Genomic DNA, 14,088 nt, shown 5'->3' on the forward strand with positions numbered 1-14,088 from the left:
CCACCCACCCCAAACTTAGGAAAGTCCTCCTGCTGTGAATGATGCTAAGTTCGTCTTCCTCCCATCTCATCTTGGAGCAGGAGGAGGCCTGAACAAGGATTCTCTCAGGAAAAAGATGGTGGGGCCTGTGCCCCTACCCACCCTGTCCTCTCTCACTACCATGGCTGGAGTCCCTGGGCAGCACAATCATCCAGCTGGTAAACAGCTGTTGCATCCTACCCAAGGGTGGTGGCATTTCAGTGGTGGGTGAAGCGATGCATATTTATTTTTAATTATACAGACAGACCCTGCTATATACACACCCCCATATCTACCCAGCACACTAAGAAATGTACAAACACACGCATGCACAGACGTGGGGGTGCATGCCTAGGCATCCCTAGACAGACCCTCTGCGTGACAAGTGCAAAGTGCTCTGAGATACTTCGGCAGGGAGGCCACTTCACAAATGTGGCACGTCCTTTACTATGCTACCTTTGTGTCTGCTCCTCTCAGCCCTGCTGTTCCCAGTGGCCACGGGGCTCCTGCTTGTCAGGACAAAAAGGCTGGCCAAGTTAAAATGAAACGGCTTGGGAAAGCCAAGCAGGAAACAGGGAACGGTGCCTTAAAATTAAACACCTCTCCTCACCCCTAACATCAAAATGCACCCCCTTAAGGGTGGCCCCCACACCAGGTGCTGCATCCAGGGTCGGGAGGGTCAAAAGGGAGAGGGAAAGCTGGGGTGGAGAGAGACCACAGTGTGGAACTGGAAAGGTGGGGGAGAAGGGAGGAGATGCTGAGAAGATGAGCCAAGGACTGGACAGGCTGCTGCAGAGATGTCGGGAGGCGGGCCAGGCCGGGCGGCAGCCACTGTGCTGGACTGAGGGGCCCACCGCCTCCTGTTTTTTCATTTTCACCTCAGAAAAGGCAGCCTGCCATGCAATTTACACCTTGGCTCGGCCTCCTGGAGCTGCCCTGGGCCCAGCTCCCCATGAGAGCCTGAGGAGAGAAGGTGGAGGCAGCTGGCAAAAAAGGGGGACACCCCCACTCAGAGCACAGGCCTTCGAGCTCCCAAAGTCTCAGGAGCCATGGGTCTGTTTAAGGGAACAGTGGGAGGAAAATGAGCCTGCTTCTACCAGCCTCCAGACAGCCTCTCAGGCATGGTGCCTCCCCTGGGCCAAAGCACAGAGAAGTTCCACAGACCAGAGTTTCCTCTCCTAAACCTCAGCAATCCTCTTCCCTATGCCAAGGGAGCTGCCCAGGGGAGCCAAAGGGGCTTCAGGGGCTTGGCATAAACTAAACCCAGGGGACTACAAAGAAAGGAGGGCTGCCAGGAAAACAGAGAAGGGACTGTGATTGTGATGGACTTCAGCAGAGACCCCAGTCTGAGTTTCAGGGATGCATGGGTCACAGGGAACCTCCTTGCCTCTGGGAAAACCTCCCTTTTTTTTCTTTTAAGAAGGTCAGTCTCTCTGGAAAGTTCTATGGACAGCACCATTGTTACAAATGGCAGAAGCAGCCCAGTCACCTGGAAGGGAAGATCCCGCAGGCCAAAGCAGCAACAAACATGGGCTGTGTCCTTTGAAGGAGAAAGGACCTTGGGTCAGCTCAGCCCTTCCATCCTGTGCCTAGGCTGATGGAAAAGTTGCTGATTGATTATCCAGCAGAGGGGAAAGCTGTTCTATGCAGATGGAGCCGTGAAGCAGGAGAGGGATAAATGCCAGCGGGAAAGAACAGGTGGGCAATTGGGGGAAGGGGGAGAGAAGGCACTGAGTTTCCTATGACAGCATCAGTACTCTCAGCAGGTGGAGTGACACTGTCCAGGGGACTCATTCCCTCTCTTGGGGCCTCCGTGTTACAGGCTGCATTGTAGGGTGGGTGGGCGCCTCTCCCACCCTTGTCTGGGGAGGCACTTTAGTGGGGTAAACCAAGGCAAACCAAGCGGGCCTCCTCATGGCTCATCTCTGCTGGGATTCTGACCCCAAGGCTATGGGACAAAGTTATCATGACTTTTCTTATTTTTACAACTTGAACAATTCTGATATTAACTCTTACTCTGGTTTGTCTGGGTCCCAGATGCAGGGGTACAAACCAGATGAGCTTCAGTAAAATGTGGCACAGGGCACAAGGACAAAGTGGGCAATAGGACTCCTGGGACTGATCTAGGAAAGAGGGAAAGAGTCTCAGGCAGGCTTCCCGACACTGTTCAATGTCAACTCAGCAGGAGGTCTCCAATGGGAGAGCACAGGGATCTCTGCTTGGCATCAATGACTTGGAGAAGGGCATAGAAGGGCTTGCTCACCAGGACACAGAGCTGGGAGAGATAGCTAGTACTCTGAATGACAGTGTCAGGATCTAGAAAGATCCTGGCAGGCTGGAACAGAGGTTAGAGTATAATCCAAGGGTCCTTAACCTTTGGTTTTTGTTTGGTTTGGGTTTTTTTTTTTTTTGCATAATAGACCCCCTTGGCAGTCTGGCAAAGACATCTTGAAATAATATTTTTAAATAACTGAAGTAAATAGTAAATTTCAGCTAGAAATTACTCATGTTTTTCCTATTAAAGTTCATGGACCCCCTGAGATCTGTCCATGGACACCCTGGGGGGATCTGTGGACCCCGCTAATAATAAGATGAAATTCAATAGGGGTAAACACAATCCTGGGCTGGGTTAAAGATCACCTTGTCAAGCAGGAGACTCAGCAGCTTGTCTGAAACAAGAAAGGGGCACTTTTCTGATCTGCAAGCACAAATCACGGTGAGAGTGACCAGTGTGACACGGGGGCCCACAAGGCTAAAGTGTGCTTGGGCTGCGTCAGGAGAGGCCCAAGGCCCACGACTGAGGAGGCAACGTCCCTCTGTGGTCCTCCCTGGCCAGACCTTCTGTGGGGACAGGGCCACACCTGAAGAGGGATGCTGCTGAGCGTGGGCATGTCCAGGAGGGTAAGCAGAATAGTAAAGGGCCTTGAGCCAAAGGCATTGGAGAATCGGTCACAGGAACTTCAGAAGGGAGTCAGGAAGGAGTTAAGAAGATAAGATAGAAGGAGGTGAACCTGAGAAACAGTGTGGTATGTAGGTAAAGAACCCTGCTCTAGGCATCGGGTGACCCGGGTTCTAGTGATGGCTTTAGTGACACTGATCATTTAACCTATCTGGACCTCAGTTTACCCATATGGGAAAAGTTTGTATGAGATGGTCACTAAGGTTCCTTCCAATGCTGGTCAAGCAAGAGAAGAAGTGGGTGAGGGGGACAGGTCATGGCAGAGACACCAGGGAGACTCTGGTGTTACTTTGAGAAGGTAGCTCCTCATTGTTCCATCAATAAATAAACATTTATTAAACACATACTATGTGCCGAGCACTATGTTAAGCACTAAGGATATAAAAATAGGCAAGAAGGGGCGGCCAGGTGGCGCAGTGAGCAAGAGCACTGGCCCCAGAGTTGGAAGACCTGGGATCGGTTCCGGCCTCAGATACTCGGCACCCACATAAAAAAATAACTGGCCGTGTAATTTTGAGCAAGTTACTTAACCCCGACTGTTCTGGAAAAAATAAATAAAATAAAATAAAAGTAGGCAAGAGACATCTCCTGCCCTCAAGGAGTTCACAGTGGAGGAGAAAAGAAACAAGTTATGTCCAGAGTAAACAGGAAATGATTAAAAGAGGGAAGCTGCTAGAATTAAAAGGGGCTGGGAAGGCCTCCTGTGAAAGGCAAGATTTTAGCTGGAATTTGAAGGAAGCCAGGGAAGCCAGGAGGTATGAGGAGGAGGGAAAGCATTCCAGGCAGGGGGCAGAGAGACAGCTGAGAGATAGAGGGTCTTGTCTATGGAACAGCCAGGAGGCCAGTGTCACTGGATCCAAAAGAATGAGGTGGAGGACTAAGGTGTTAGGGAGTAGAGGGCTTTGAGCATTTTGTATCTGACCGTGGAAGTAACAGGAAGCCACCAGAGTTTGCTGAGTAGGGGAGTGGCATGATTTGACCGGTGCTTTAGGACAATCACATTGCTGGATGAATGAAGGATGGGTGGAGGGCAGAGACTTGAGGCAGGTAGACCCACCAGCAGCTATCACAACAGTCCAGGCATGAGGTGATGAGGGCCTGCACCAGAGTGGTCTCAGTGGCAGAGAAGAGAAAGGGGTGTATTCAAGAGATGCTGCAAAGGGGGAAATTGACAGGCCTTGGCAAGAGCTTGGGTATGGGCATCAAGACGCAGTGAGGAATCCAGGAGCAGGCCTGGGCTGGGAGCCTGAGGGACCGGGAAGATGGTGGTGGTGCCCTTTACAATAAGAGGGAAGGTAGGATGAGCTGGACAGATAATGATGAGGGGTTCCGTTTGGGGCATGTTTAGTTTCAGATGCCCCCTGGACATCCAGCTGGAGACATGTGAAGGGAGGTCAGCAGAGAGTTTGGGGCAGGACAGGCAGATCTGAGAATCATCAGTATAGAGATGGTAGTTAATCCATGGCAGCTGATGAGATCTCCAAGTGCAGTACTCCAGAGGGCGAAGCCTGAGGGACACCCTCAGTTAGAGAGAGGAGTGATCTGGAGGAGGAGCCAGAGAAGGGGCGGTCAGGTCGGGAGGAGGAGGACCAGGAGAGAGCAGTGACCTGAAAACCTACAGAGAAGAGACAGTCCAGAAGAGCGATCAGCCATATCAAAGCCTGAGGAGAGGCCAAGAAGAACAAGAACTGAGAAAAGGCCCCTTGATTTGACAACTATGAGATTACTGGTAACTCTGGAGAGAGCAGCTTTGGTGGAATTCCAAGGTCAGAAGCAGGACTGGAAAGGGTTAAGAAGAGGGTGGGAGGCGAGTAAGGGGGGCACCTCCTGTAGAGAGGGGCTTACTTGAACCCTAACTCTCTACCAACTCCTGTCCCATATTACCCAGACAGTCTACTAGCTTCCTACCCAGCCCTTCACTCCAGCTAGATCTTTTGTCTCCCCTCTGATACACATAGCTTTCACTGCACCATCATCTCACCCCCAATCTACCAATAAAGCCCCTTCTCTGGAGGTGGGCATTCAAGGTCCTTTTCCAGCCTTGTCTCCCACCATCAGTCATTCATTCCTCAAACACATTCCATGCTTCTCTGCCTTTGCTCACACTTCTTCCTAGGCCTAGAATACCCACTCATCTTCAGCTGGAGAGCTGACTCACTGTTTAAGACACTTTAAATGCTGCCTACTCCATGAAGACTTCCCTTCTAGCCAGAAATGGTCTCTCTGTCCTTGGACTGCCCAAAGAACTTTGTCTGTGGCTCTCTTTGGGCCCCTGTTGCATTCTGCCTCTCCCTGGAGTTACAGCATCTGTATCTTTCTTCTCTGCTATAATATAAACCTCCCTAAGTCCAGAGGTTTCTCTCAACACAGTACAGAATAATGCCCACAGGAAATATTCACTGATCATTTACCTGGATGCATCAAAGAACAAGTGAGTTCAGGAGGGCCAGCTACTTGGTTCTCAGAAAGCTGCACAAGATGGTGCCATGGGGTATTTCGGGAGGGCTCAAGGCTGTCGCAGTATTAGGGAAGAGAAGAGAGGTCCTGGACTTGGACCTGGATCTGGACCAAGGATGGAGGGCATCCCTCGTACCAGCCTGGCCCAATGTGGGTCTTCTGCCCTTGCTCCCTGCTGGGCTGATTTCTAACCATCCTCTCGGTGCCCATGCTCACTCTCTGTGCCAGGACCAAAGGGGTAATCCAATCCAATCAGATCACCTGCCTTTCACCCAGAGGAGGAAGGACAGGCAGACAGAGACATCCAGAGTGACTGATGAAAATCGGCAGACTCCAAAGGAATCCTACCCTGTCTTTAACCTTATCTCACCTCCTCACAACAGGTATATTCAGATCCCAGACTGGAGTCTCACAGTGGGCCAGTGTAAAAGACACCCAACACCCGAGGACCATCCAGCGGTTAGACTCTCTGCATGTGACCGACCTTTGGATACAGTTATGTGTGTGGCTTCACTTTGTGGACCCGAGATGGAGACCCGTCAGGCAGCAGGGACATGTACACAAGCTGCAGCTAGTGTGATTATGCCCACAGGGTGTGTCCATCACTAAACTGAGGCTGGATCACCTGACTGAGAAACTTTCTCTCTCTTCCATATAATACCAAACCTGCCTGACAGGGGAAGGCAGTGCCAATTAGCAGGTAGCACTGCCAGGTAAGGGAGACAGGAGAGACAAAAGTGAGCATATCCAAGGAGGGAGTGGGGGAGAACTCTGGGAACAGAGCCTGGGGAGGAGAGTGGAGCAGCTGCTTTCTGTGACCTTGGCAGCTGCTCCCTCCCTTAACAAGCTAGCGGTGGGCAGGGGGATGGGACCAGGAGGGGACACCGCCAGCCCCCATTTCTTTGGCTACTCATACTACACAAAGTCTCACCGACTCTACACTTAGCAAGGCCCTAGATGCCTGGACCATAGCATCCCTCACAATGACAGAACCTCTTCTGCCCTGGAGCTTCTGAGCAGATGTTAACTCTACATGGTTCACACCCTGGGACTCAGGAGGTAATGGCTTTAATCAGCTGGAAGCCAGCTCTGGGCTGATTTGCTAACCTGAGCCCTGGGCTGGTAAGGACGACTCTAACTCTTTAATGTCCAGTGCCCAGTGAGGCAGCAAAGGGGATAGAGCACTGGGCCTGGAGTTATCTTCATGAGTTCAAATCTAGCCTCAGGCACTTACTAGCTGTGCGACCCTGGGTAAGTCACTTAACCCTGTTTACTTCAGTTTCCCCATCTGTAAAATGACCTGAAGAAGGAAACGGCAAACTACTCCAGTATCTTTGCCAAGAAACCCCAACAAAGATTCACATAACCGAACAAAAAAACCAAAAGAGCCCAGGAGTACCACTCCAGGGCTCCTTCCCTGGCCAGGGAGAAGCCCTGGCACAAAGGGCAGGAAGGGTCTGTTCTGGACTCACCCCTGAGGAGAAGCAATCACAGGGAGGGAGGACCAGGCATGCATGCTGAAGCCTCTCTGCTTCTGGGGCATCTGGGCTGCTGGTTTCCTCTTCATTTAACCAGCCAGAATTCACTAAGCCCTCATTACGTGCAAAGATCAGATAAAAAGCCCAAAGTGACAAGCAGGCCTTGCCCAGAAGGCACTCACATTCTATTAGAAGATAACAGCTTGGAAAAGGCATTAAATACTGGATGCCTGGAGGAGAGAGGGTGGAATAGGCAAGGTTTTCCAGAAGGGGCACCGAGCTGAGTCTGGAATTCTAACAGAGGTGGCTGAGGGGAGGGTGCCTTTGTTTTGAGGCAGAGATGGGCTGCCAGGTCCTGGCACCAGGAAGGGAGCCAAGGAGGCTGGTAGGGAGGGTGTGCCCAGGAGCTGAGAGAGGCCGGGGGAGAAGCTGGTGCTCCTTCCCCACCAGGAGCAGGGTGACTCATGTCTTTCCTCACCTGGCAGACAAGGTGTTTCATCCCTCAACTCCTCAGGGGCTTACAAGGAAGAAAAGGCTCGAGCACCAGCATCTAAATAGTCTGAAAACACAAGATGGGCCCCAGCTTCCTGCGTAGCGAGTAGGGAGGAAGAGTGGTGAGTGAGGCCCTGGAGGTGGGGGCCCGGCAGTGTGTGACCCACAAACTGGGATCTGGTCTGCTACTGACAACTGCTGGGTCCCTAAGATAAATAAATGCAGTCCTCTGGGGATGCTTCCAGGGATGGCCAGGGTTCTTGGCCAGATAGCTAGGATGCTCTCTGCCAAGTCCTGGGGGATTCCAGGGCCCACTCTCTCAAGGGAGAGTTGCTATCCCCTTCCCTTGGCTATCAGGACTATCTCCCCCACCTCTTCCTCACTTTTTCCTCTCCTCCCTCGTCTCCACTTAATAGGACTCCCCCAGACTGTTACTCCCTTTTGAAACTGAAAACTGGAAGGCTGCTGTCAAGCCATTGCAAGCATCTTCAGCCTGGGATCAAGCAGGCTCAGATGTAGCTTGAGGCCCAGGGAGAAAGCGTGCATGGACGGGGTGTGTGTGTGGGGGTGCACAGCCCCGCCAGGGACCCAAGCAGCAGCAGGCTCCAAAGGGCCCACAGCCTCATTAGTGTGCTCCTCTCCCCGTACCTGAAGGGAGTTGGTGAGACCAATGAGAGGGAGGGAGGGAGGATGGGAACCAAACTCCAGATTCCCACAAGTGTGTCTCCTGAAGCTGTCATTTTACAAAGAGCAAGAACCTCAGATTTCAGTCCCACCCACACCAACTCCTCCTATGGGGTTTCTGGGTCTGAGGCTGAAGAAAGGCTCAGGAGCGCCCCTCTGGGGTGGGGAGATAACAAAAACCACGTCCCAAGGAGGTAGAGGAGGAGAAGGGTGCCAGCAGGCTTCCCTCTGTATGACTGGCTAGCTCAATGAAGGGAGGGTCAGAACAACCTTAACTGGTCAGTGGGAAAACTCACACCCTCCTTGAGATACCTGTATGACTGGCTAGCTCGATGAAGGGAGGGTCAGAACAACCTTAACTGGTCAGTGGGAAAACTCACACCCTCCTTGAGATACCCTATTTACGCCCACAGGCCATGGAAAGCTGAGAGCCCTATGACTCAAAGATCAGGACTACCTATAATTCATGTCCTTTTCCAGCTCCAGTGGGGCCTTCAGCTCCCTTGGGGGGTGGGGTAGGGACAGGAAAGGAGTGAGAACTTTCAAAGATGTGACATCAGTACCTAAAACACTTAAAAAGCCTAGAGAGGTAGGGAAATTTGGACAAAAGCACCTAAAAACCAGATACTAGAATCCAGGGAAAGGTCTTGGTGCTTAGACACACTTTCACACAAGGCCTGCACTCCCAAAGCAACTTTCTTCTGCCCCACAGCAGACTGGCCCTCCAGCCATGTGGCATCCATAGAAAAGACCCTGCCTGGGAGTGGGTCTAGGTCAGAACCGCCCTCGAAGCTCCCACACCACAGGAAACCTGTAAACAAGTACAGCATCACTGGGTCAGGGCTGGGGGAAATCCCTTTCTACCAACCCAGCCCTGCCTCCCCAGAAAGGGCTTCTCCTTAGAGGAGGGTCTAAGGAGCATTGAGGATGGAGGTAAGAAAACAAAGACAAATACCTTTTGTCCAGGTCCAGGTAACCAAAGGGATATTAATGTGAATTTAAATTTGGACCCCCAGGCATTGGCCAAAGGGAAAAGGGAAAGGGGTCTACAATGGGAGTTTCTGGTGATGCAGGAAGGCAGCTTCCCTGCTCGGCCTATCCTCCATGCTCCCTCTTCTGGCTGTTACCAAACCATGATGCTGACAGCCAAGGCTACTCCAAAGCTTGTTATCTCAAGAGGCCGGCACCCCCAAAGACAAGCTGGCTAGTCTGAATTGTCACAAGAGGGACCTCCCCCACCCCACCTTCAGGAAGATGTCCCAAACAGCTTCTTGTTAAACATCTGACTCTAAACTCTGAGGTTTCACCTCACACCCACTGGATAAGCAAAGATGATAGAAGAGGAAGATGATGGTTCTGGAGGGACTATGGGAAAACAGAAATATCCATTGCTGGTGACGCTATAATTGGTGCAGCCATTCTGGACAGCACTTTGGAGCTATGTCCCCAAAGCAATCCAAGTACAAATCCTCTGACCTAGCTAGCTATTCCACTACCAGGCCTATACTCTGGGTATAGGTGGTGCTGCGGAGAGAGGGCAGCCTGTGAGACATGAGAACCTGAGCTTAAATCTGGCATCAGACACAAGCTATGTGACCCTTCACAAGTTGCTTTAACCCTGTTTGCCTCAGTCTCCTCATCTGTAAAATGAACTGGAGAAGGAAACGGCAAACCACTGCAGTTTCTTTGCCAAGAAAACCCCAATGGTGGGGCAGCTAGATGGCACAGTGAATAGAGCATGAGTCAGGAGGACCTAGGTTCAAATCCAGCCTCAGACACTTAACCCTTACTAGCTGTGTGACCTTGGGCAAGTCTTTTAACCCCAACTGCCCTGCCTTCCCCCCTCCAAAAAGCAAAAAAAAAAAAAAGAAAGAAAGAAAAAGAAAAGAAAACCCCAAATGGGATCACAGAGAGTTAAACATGACTAAAATGACTGAAGAACAACAAAGGTCAAAGAAATAAAAGAAAGAAGAGAAAGACCTTTATGGACAAAAAATATTCATAGTAGTCCTTTCGTTAGTAGCCCCAAGCTGAAAATTAAGGGGGCACCCATCTATTGGGGGATGGCTAAACAAACTGTGGTGTATGGATGACAGAACATTACTGGGACATGTCTGGCTTCTCCACTGGGCCCCAGGAAGCTCATTCTAGGGCTAACATCCTCACCCTGTAAGACCTCTGCAGCCCTGGGACTCCAACCTCTGGCCTTCTGATTGGAAGGTGAGGCCATGAACTCCAAACCTCCATATAAGCAAAAATCCCAGCTCGGACAATTCCTTATTTCTCGAGTGGCTGAACTACTCTGGGGTTTCTCTGACTTTTTCACCAAGTCCAGTCAAGTACCTTCTCCTCCCGCCCTCCCTCAGCACTCAGTAAATACCATTGGCTGCTGAAACATTACTGTCCCATAAGAAATGACAGAACAAGCCATTTCAGACTTAAAGTAAGCGAAACTAGGGAAACAATTTATACAATGACAATACAGAGAAAAACAACTTCAAAAAGATTCTAGAACTCTGATCAATACAAGGCTAAGCCACTGATGATGAAATACACCATGTTCCCCCTGCCAGAAAGGATGGGTTTTAAAATGCAGTTTTGGGAGATGGTCAGAGCGAGAATTTGTTTTGCTGGACTATGCATAATTATAATGAGGGTTTTATTTTTTGGCTTGTTTTGGTTTGAATTGTCCCATGGGGAGGGGCACTGAGAAGGAGAAATAATAAATGCACATAAAAATGTTTTAAAAACCAGATACTTAGGAGGAACCCTGGCCAACCCATCAGATCGCCTCCCCCCTACTCCATTACCCACTCACACTCGGTCCCCAGCCCTATCCTCAATGGCTACCATGACCCTCTCTCTGTAAAGCCTGGAATCTCGACAGCTCCAGGCTGGTCCAGCTCCACCATCCCCAAAGGCCATCTGGGCTCCTGCTTCATGCTCCTTCTAAGCTAACCCCGGACTCACATCACCCAGCTCACAAAAAGAACAAAGGAGGAAGGATAGGGTGCAGCTGGCTATTCCTAAGCCTGCCCCAACTGCTGACTTCAGAGTGGCTGGAGCTTCCGGGTCAGGGGCTGGCACCCCACACAGACACTGGCTTTTGGCTGGGCTGGTGGGAGAGGCTGCCCTCTCTGTGAGGACAACCCTCTTTGGTCCAGCACTCTCTTAACCTCACATGGATCTGCCTGTTTGGGAGGTGGAAATGGCCTGGAGGCTAGGGATGACCCAAGATCCTTGTAGCTGAAGGGGGTCCAATATGTGCTGGATGCCAGGGAACCAGGGAGATCCTTTCCAATGAGATGACACTACTGCCTGTTGAGACCCTTGTCTCCCAGTGGGACAGCTCTTGAGGCTCCAACCCTAAAGGGTTTATTCAGCACTCACAACCCCCCACCCCCAGGTCGTTCTTGCTTAGTCATTCAGTCCTGTCCCCCTCTTTGTGACACTATTTGGGATTTTCTTGGCAAAGATACTGGAGGGGTTTGCCATTTCCTTCTCCAGCTCATTTTACAGCTGAGGAAACTGAGGCAAACAGGGTTAAGTGACTTGTCCAGGGTCACACAGCTAGTAAGTGTCTCAGGCCAGTCTTCCTGACTCCAGGTCTGGCACTCTGTGCACTAGAGCACCACCTAGCTGCCCCACCTCCAGGATGACAGCCCTGTAATTCGTCAGCAGCTGAGAGCGCAAAGGGCAGAAGGGATAACTCTCCTCACCTCAGTTTTTAACATGACGACCTTGTTCCCTCAAGCTTACTCCCCGGGCTTCCGTTCTGTGCTTAAGGTCTCAAGCCTGGGCAGAGAGGGCCAAGAGGGAGAAATGAAGGCTGAAGCCTCACCTTGATATAGGTGTCCAGGGCAGGATGGACCCTGTGGGCAGCCAGATGGATGGAGAGCGCTGTGGTATAGGGGAAGACGGCTGTCACCACGTGGCTGGGGGCTGGAAAGGAGAAGATCTTGAAGCCAAACTTCTGGTAAAGGCGGATGAGCTCGGGGGAGGGTGCCTCTTCACCCTCGCTCAGGATGCTGCCAACAGCATAGCGGCACTTCTCCGGAGGAACCTATGGAGAGGCAGAAAGCAGGCAAGGCATCAGGGCCGGCAGTCCGGTGGGGAGGGGTCCTACACGAGAAGGCCAAAAGGAGCAGAACTGCAGACTCAAACAGGCCACTGTGACAATGATCACGGCTGACGTGTATGTCTGCAAAGTGCCTGATGTAGGATCTTCACTGGGGCCCAGGAGGGAGGAAGGAAGCATGCATTTATTAAGCTCCCACTTCATGCCGGGGACCATGCTAGGTGTTCTCATTCTATCGTCACAACTTGGAGGTAACTGCTATTATTATTATTACCACCCCTCCCCACCCCCACCATTTTACAGCTGAGTCACCGAGGCGGAGAGAGGATTGGCAATCTGCCCAGGGTCATGCAGCTAAGTTAAGCCTGAGGTTAGATCTGAATTCAGGTCTTCCTGACTCCAGGTGCCAACCAGCTGCCTCTAACCCAGTCTATGGTTGATAAAACTATCCTGATTTCCCAGCATTAATAAAGAGACAACCTGGACACTCTCCTGGATGAGGATCATGTGGGGTCAGATCAGAGGGGGCACGAAGCAAGGATGATGAGGGAGGGGAGGCAGCCTCGGAAACAGGCTCTTCCTGCCTGACAACGGTCCAGGTAGGATGTCACTCTGCTGCCACCCCAAGGCAACTGACAGGCCTGCCGATGGGGTAAGGAGTTCGAACAGCCCACCCACAGAAAGACTCTCACTACCCACCTCAATCCCCTACCCCCAATCTCCTTTAAGCAGTCCAGAATGCTTTATAGACAGCCAGCAGATCATGGTCTGAGCTCGACAGGAAATGGAGAAATTGAGGAGGAAACAGAATCTGGGTGCTCTTTGGAGACTGGCATCCTGAGCAAAGGCAAGGGGAAGCAGGGAGGACCAGGCAGGAGACAATGACAGACTCCCTTCCCAGGATGGAGGTGGGCAGGAAGGCTCTCAAAGCAAAGCCATCTGTTCAGATCAAGGGTTACCACTTTAAAGTCTGAAGACTGCCCTCCCGCCCCCTGCCCAACACTTAGGTCTTCCTAGACTTCTCTAGGGCACCACGAAATCACAAGTACTTCCTGCCAGGCACTCAAGGACCCCTCATTCTCCCTTCTCTTGTGTCCCCAACTTCAGCCTCACTTCCAACTCATTCCTCTCCGACATGAGGACCATGCAGAGGGTGTGACTTAGTCCCACTGTCCTTTCTGACTTGGGATCCACGTTTCATCTCTTCCCACCATGCGTTCTAAATCTCTGGCTCACTTTCTGCCTCCTGGCTTCACTGAGATCATCTGGGGCCAGAGCCAAGAGACCTCAGGTGGAGCAGGCTGCTTTCGCAGTCCCCTGGCCCTGGCTTCAGGGATTCCATGCACTCACTTCACAAAGTCTTGGAGCTTGAAGGGCCCTTGGTTCAGGGATCTCCTCTAACATGCCTGACAAGGCACCTGGCTTCTACTCCAAGGCCTCCCATGGTGGGGAGCAATCTTCAGTCCTCCTCAACTACTCCTCTGGGCTCCTGTTTTTTGGGGGGGGCTGCTCTGCATTTTCCCCCAATTCTATCCTCCATTTCCTGTTCTTTGTCGCCAGGGTGAGCTCAGACTCTTAACTCTCCTGGGCAGGGCAGGAAGCTCCAGGCCTCACTATTTCCATCTACCAGAACCCCGGTGTTTCTACAATTTACAGGTGTCTTCCTCTGGATGGTCTGTAATGGATCCATCTACACTGCGTCCCCTTAATAAAAGGATGTGTTTTGTAAAACTGATTTGGTCAAAGGGCCACCCTTGAGGACCTAGAGGGCCACATGTGGCCTCGAGGTTGTAGGTCCCCCCCCCGGTCAAGTCTGCCTTAACCTTGGTCTTAGCTCCAACTTGCCTATGCTTTGCCCCATACACAGTCTCTTCCCAAGGCCTGCCCTATCTTCTTCCATAGTGCTGTCCACTCCTCCCGGA

The 14,088-nt window shown here is 51.5% G+C and overlaps 1 protein-coding gene across 2 annotated transcripts in view; it reads right to left on the reverse strand.

Moving 5' to 3' along the window:
* The window catches only part of TEX264 (testis expressed 264, ER-phagy receptor), a 40,845-nt gene that overhangs the window by 11,607 nt on the left and 15,150 nt on the right, over nucleotides 1–14,088 (reverse strand). For both annotated transcript variants that reach the window (XM_069095610.1, XM_069095609.1), the window contains exon 4: nucleotides 11,930–12,151. In XM_069095610.1, the coding sequence (XP_068951711.1) occupies nucleotides 11,930–12,151 (222 nt within the window). The remainder of the gene's footprint in view (nucleotides 1–11,929; nucleotides 12,152–14,088) is intronic.

Source organism: Petaurus breviceps, unplaced genomic scaffold, assembly GCF_028583685.1.
Source record: "Petaurus breviceps papuanus isolate PSGF00001 unplaced genomic scaffold, PetGlider_PUasm1.0 227, whole genome shotgun sequence".
NCBI classification, from domain to species: Eukaryota; Metazoa; Chordata; class Mammalia; order Diprotodontia; family Petauridae; genus Petaurus; species Petaurus breviceps.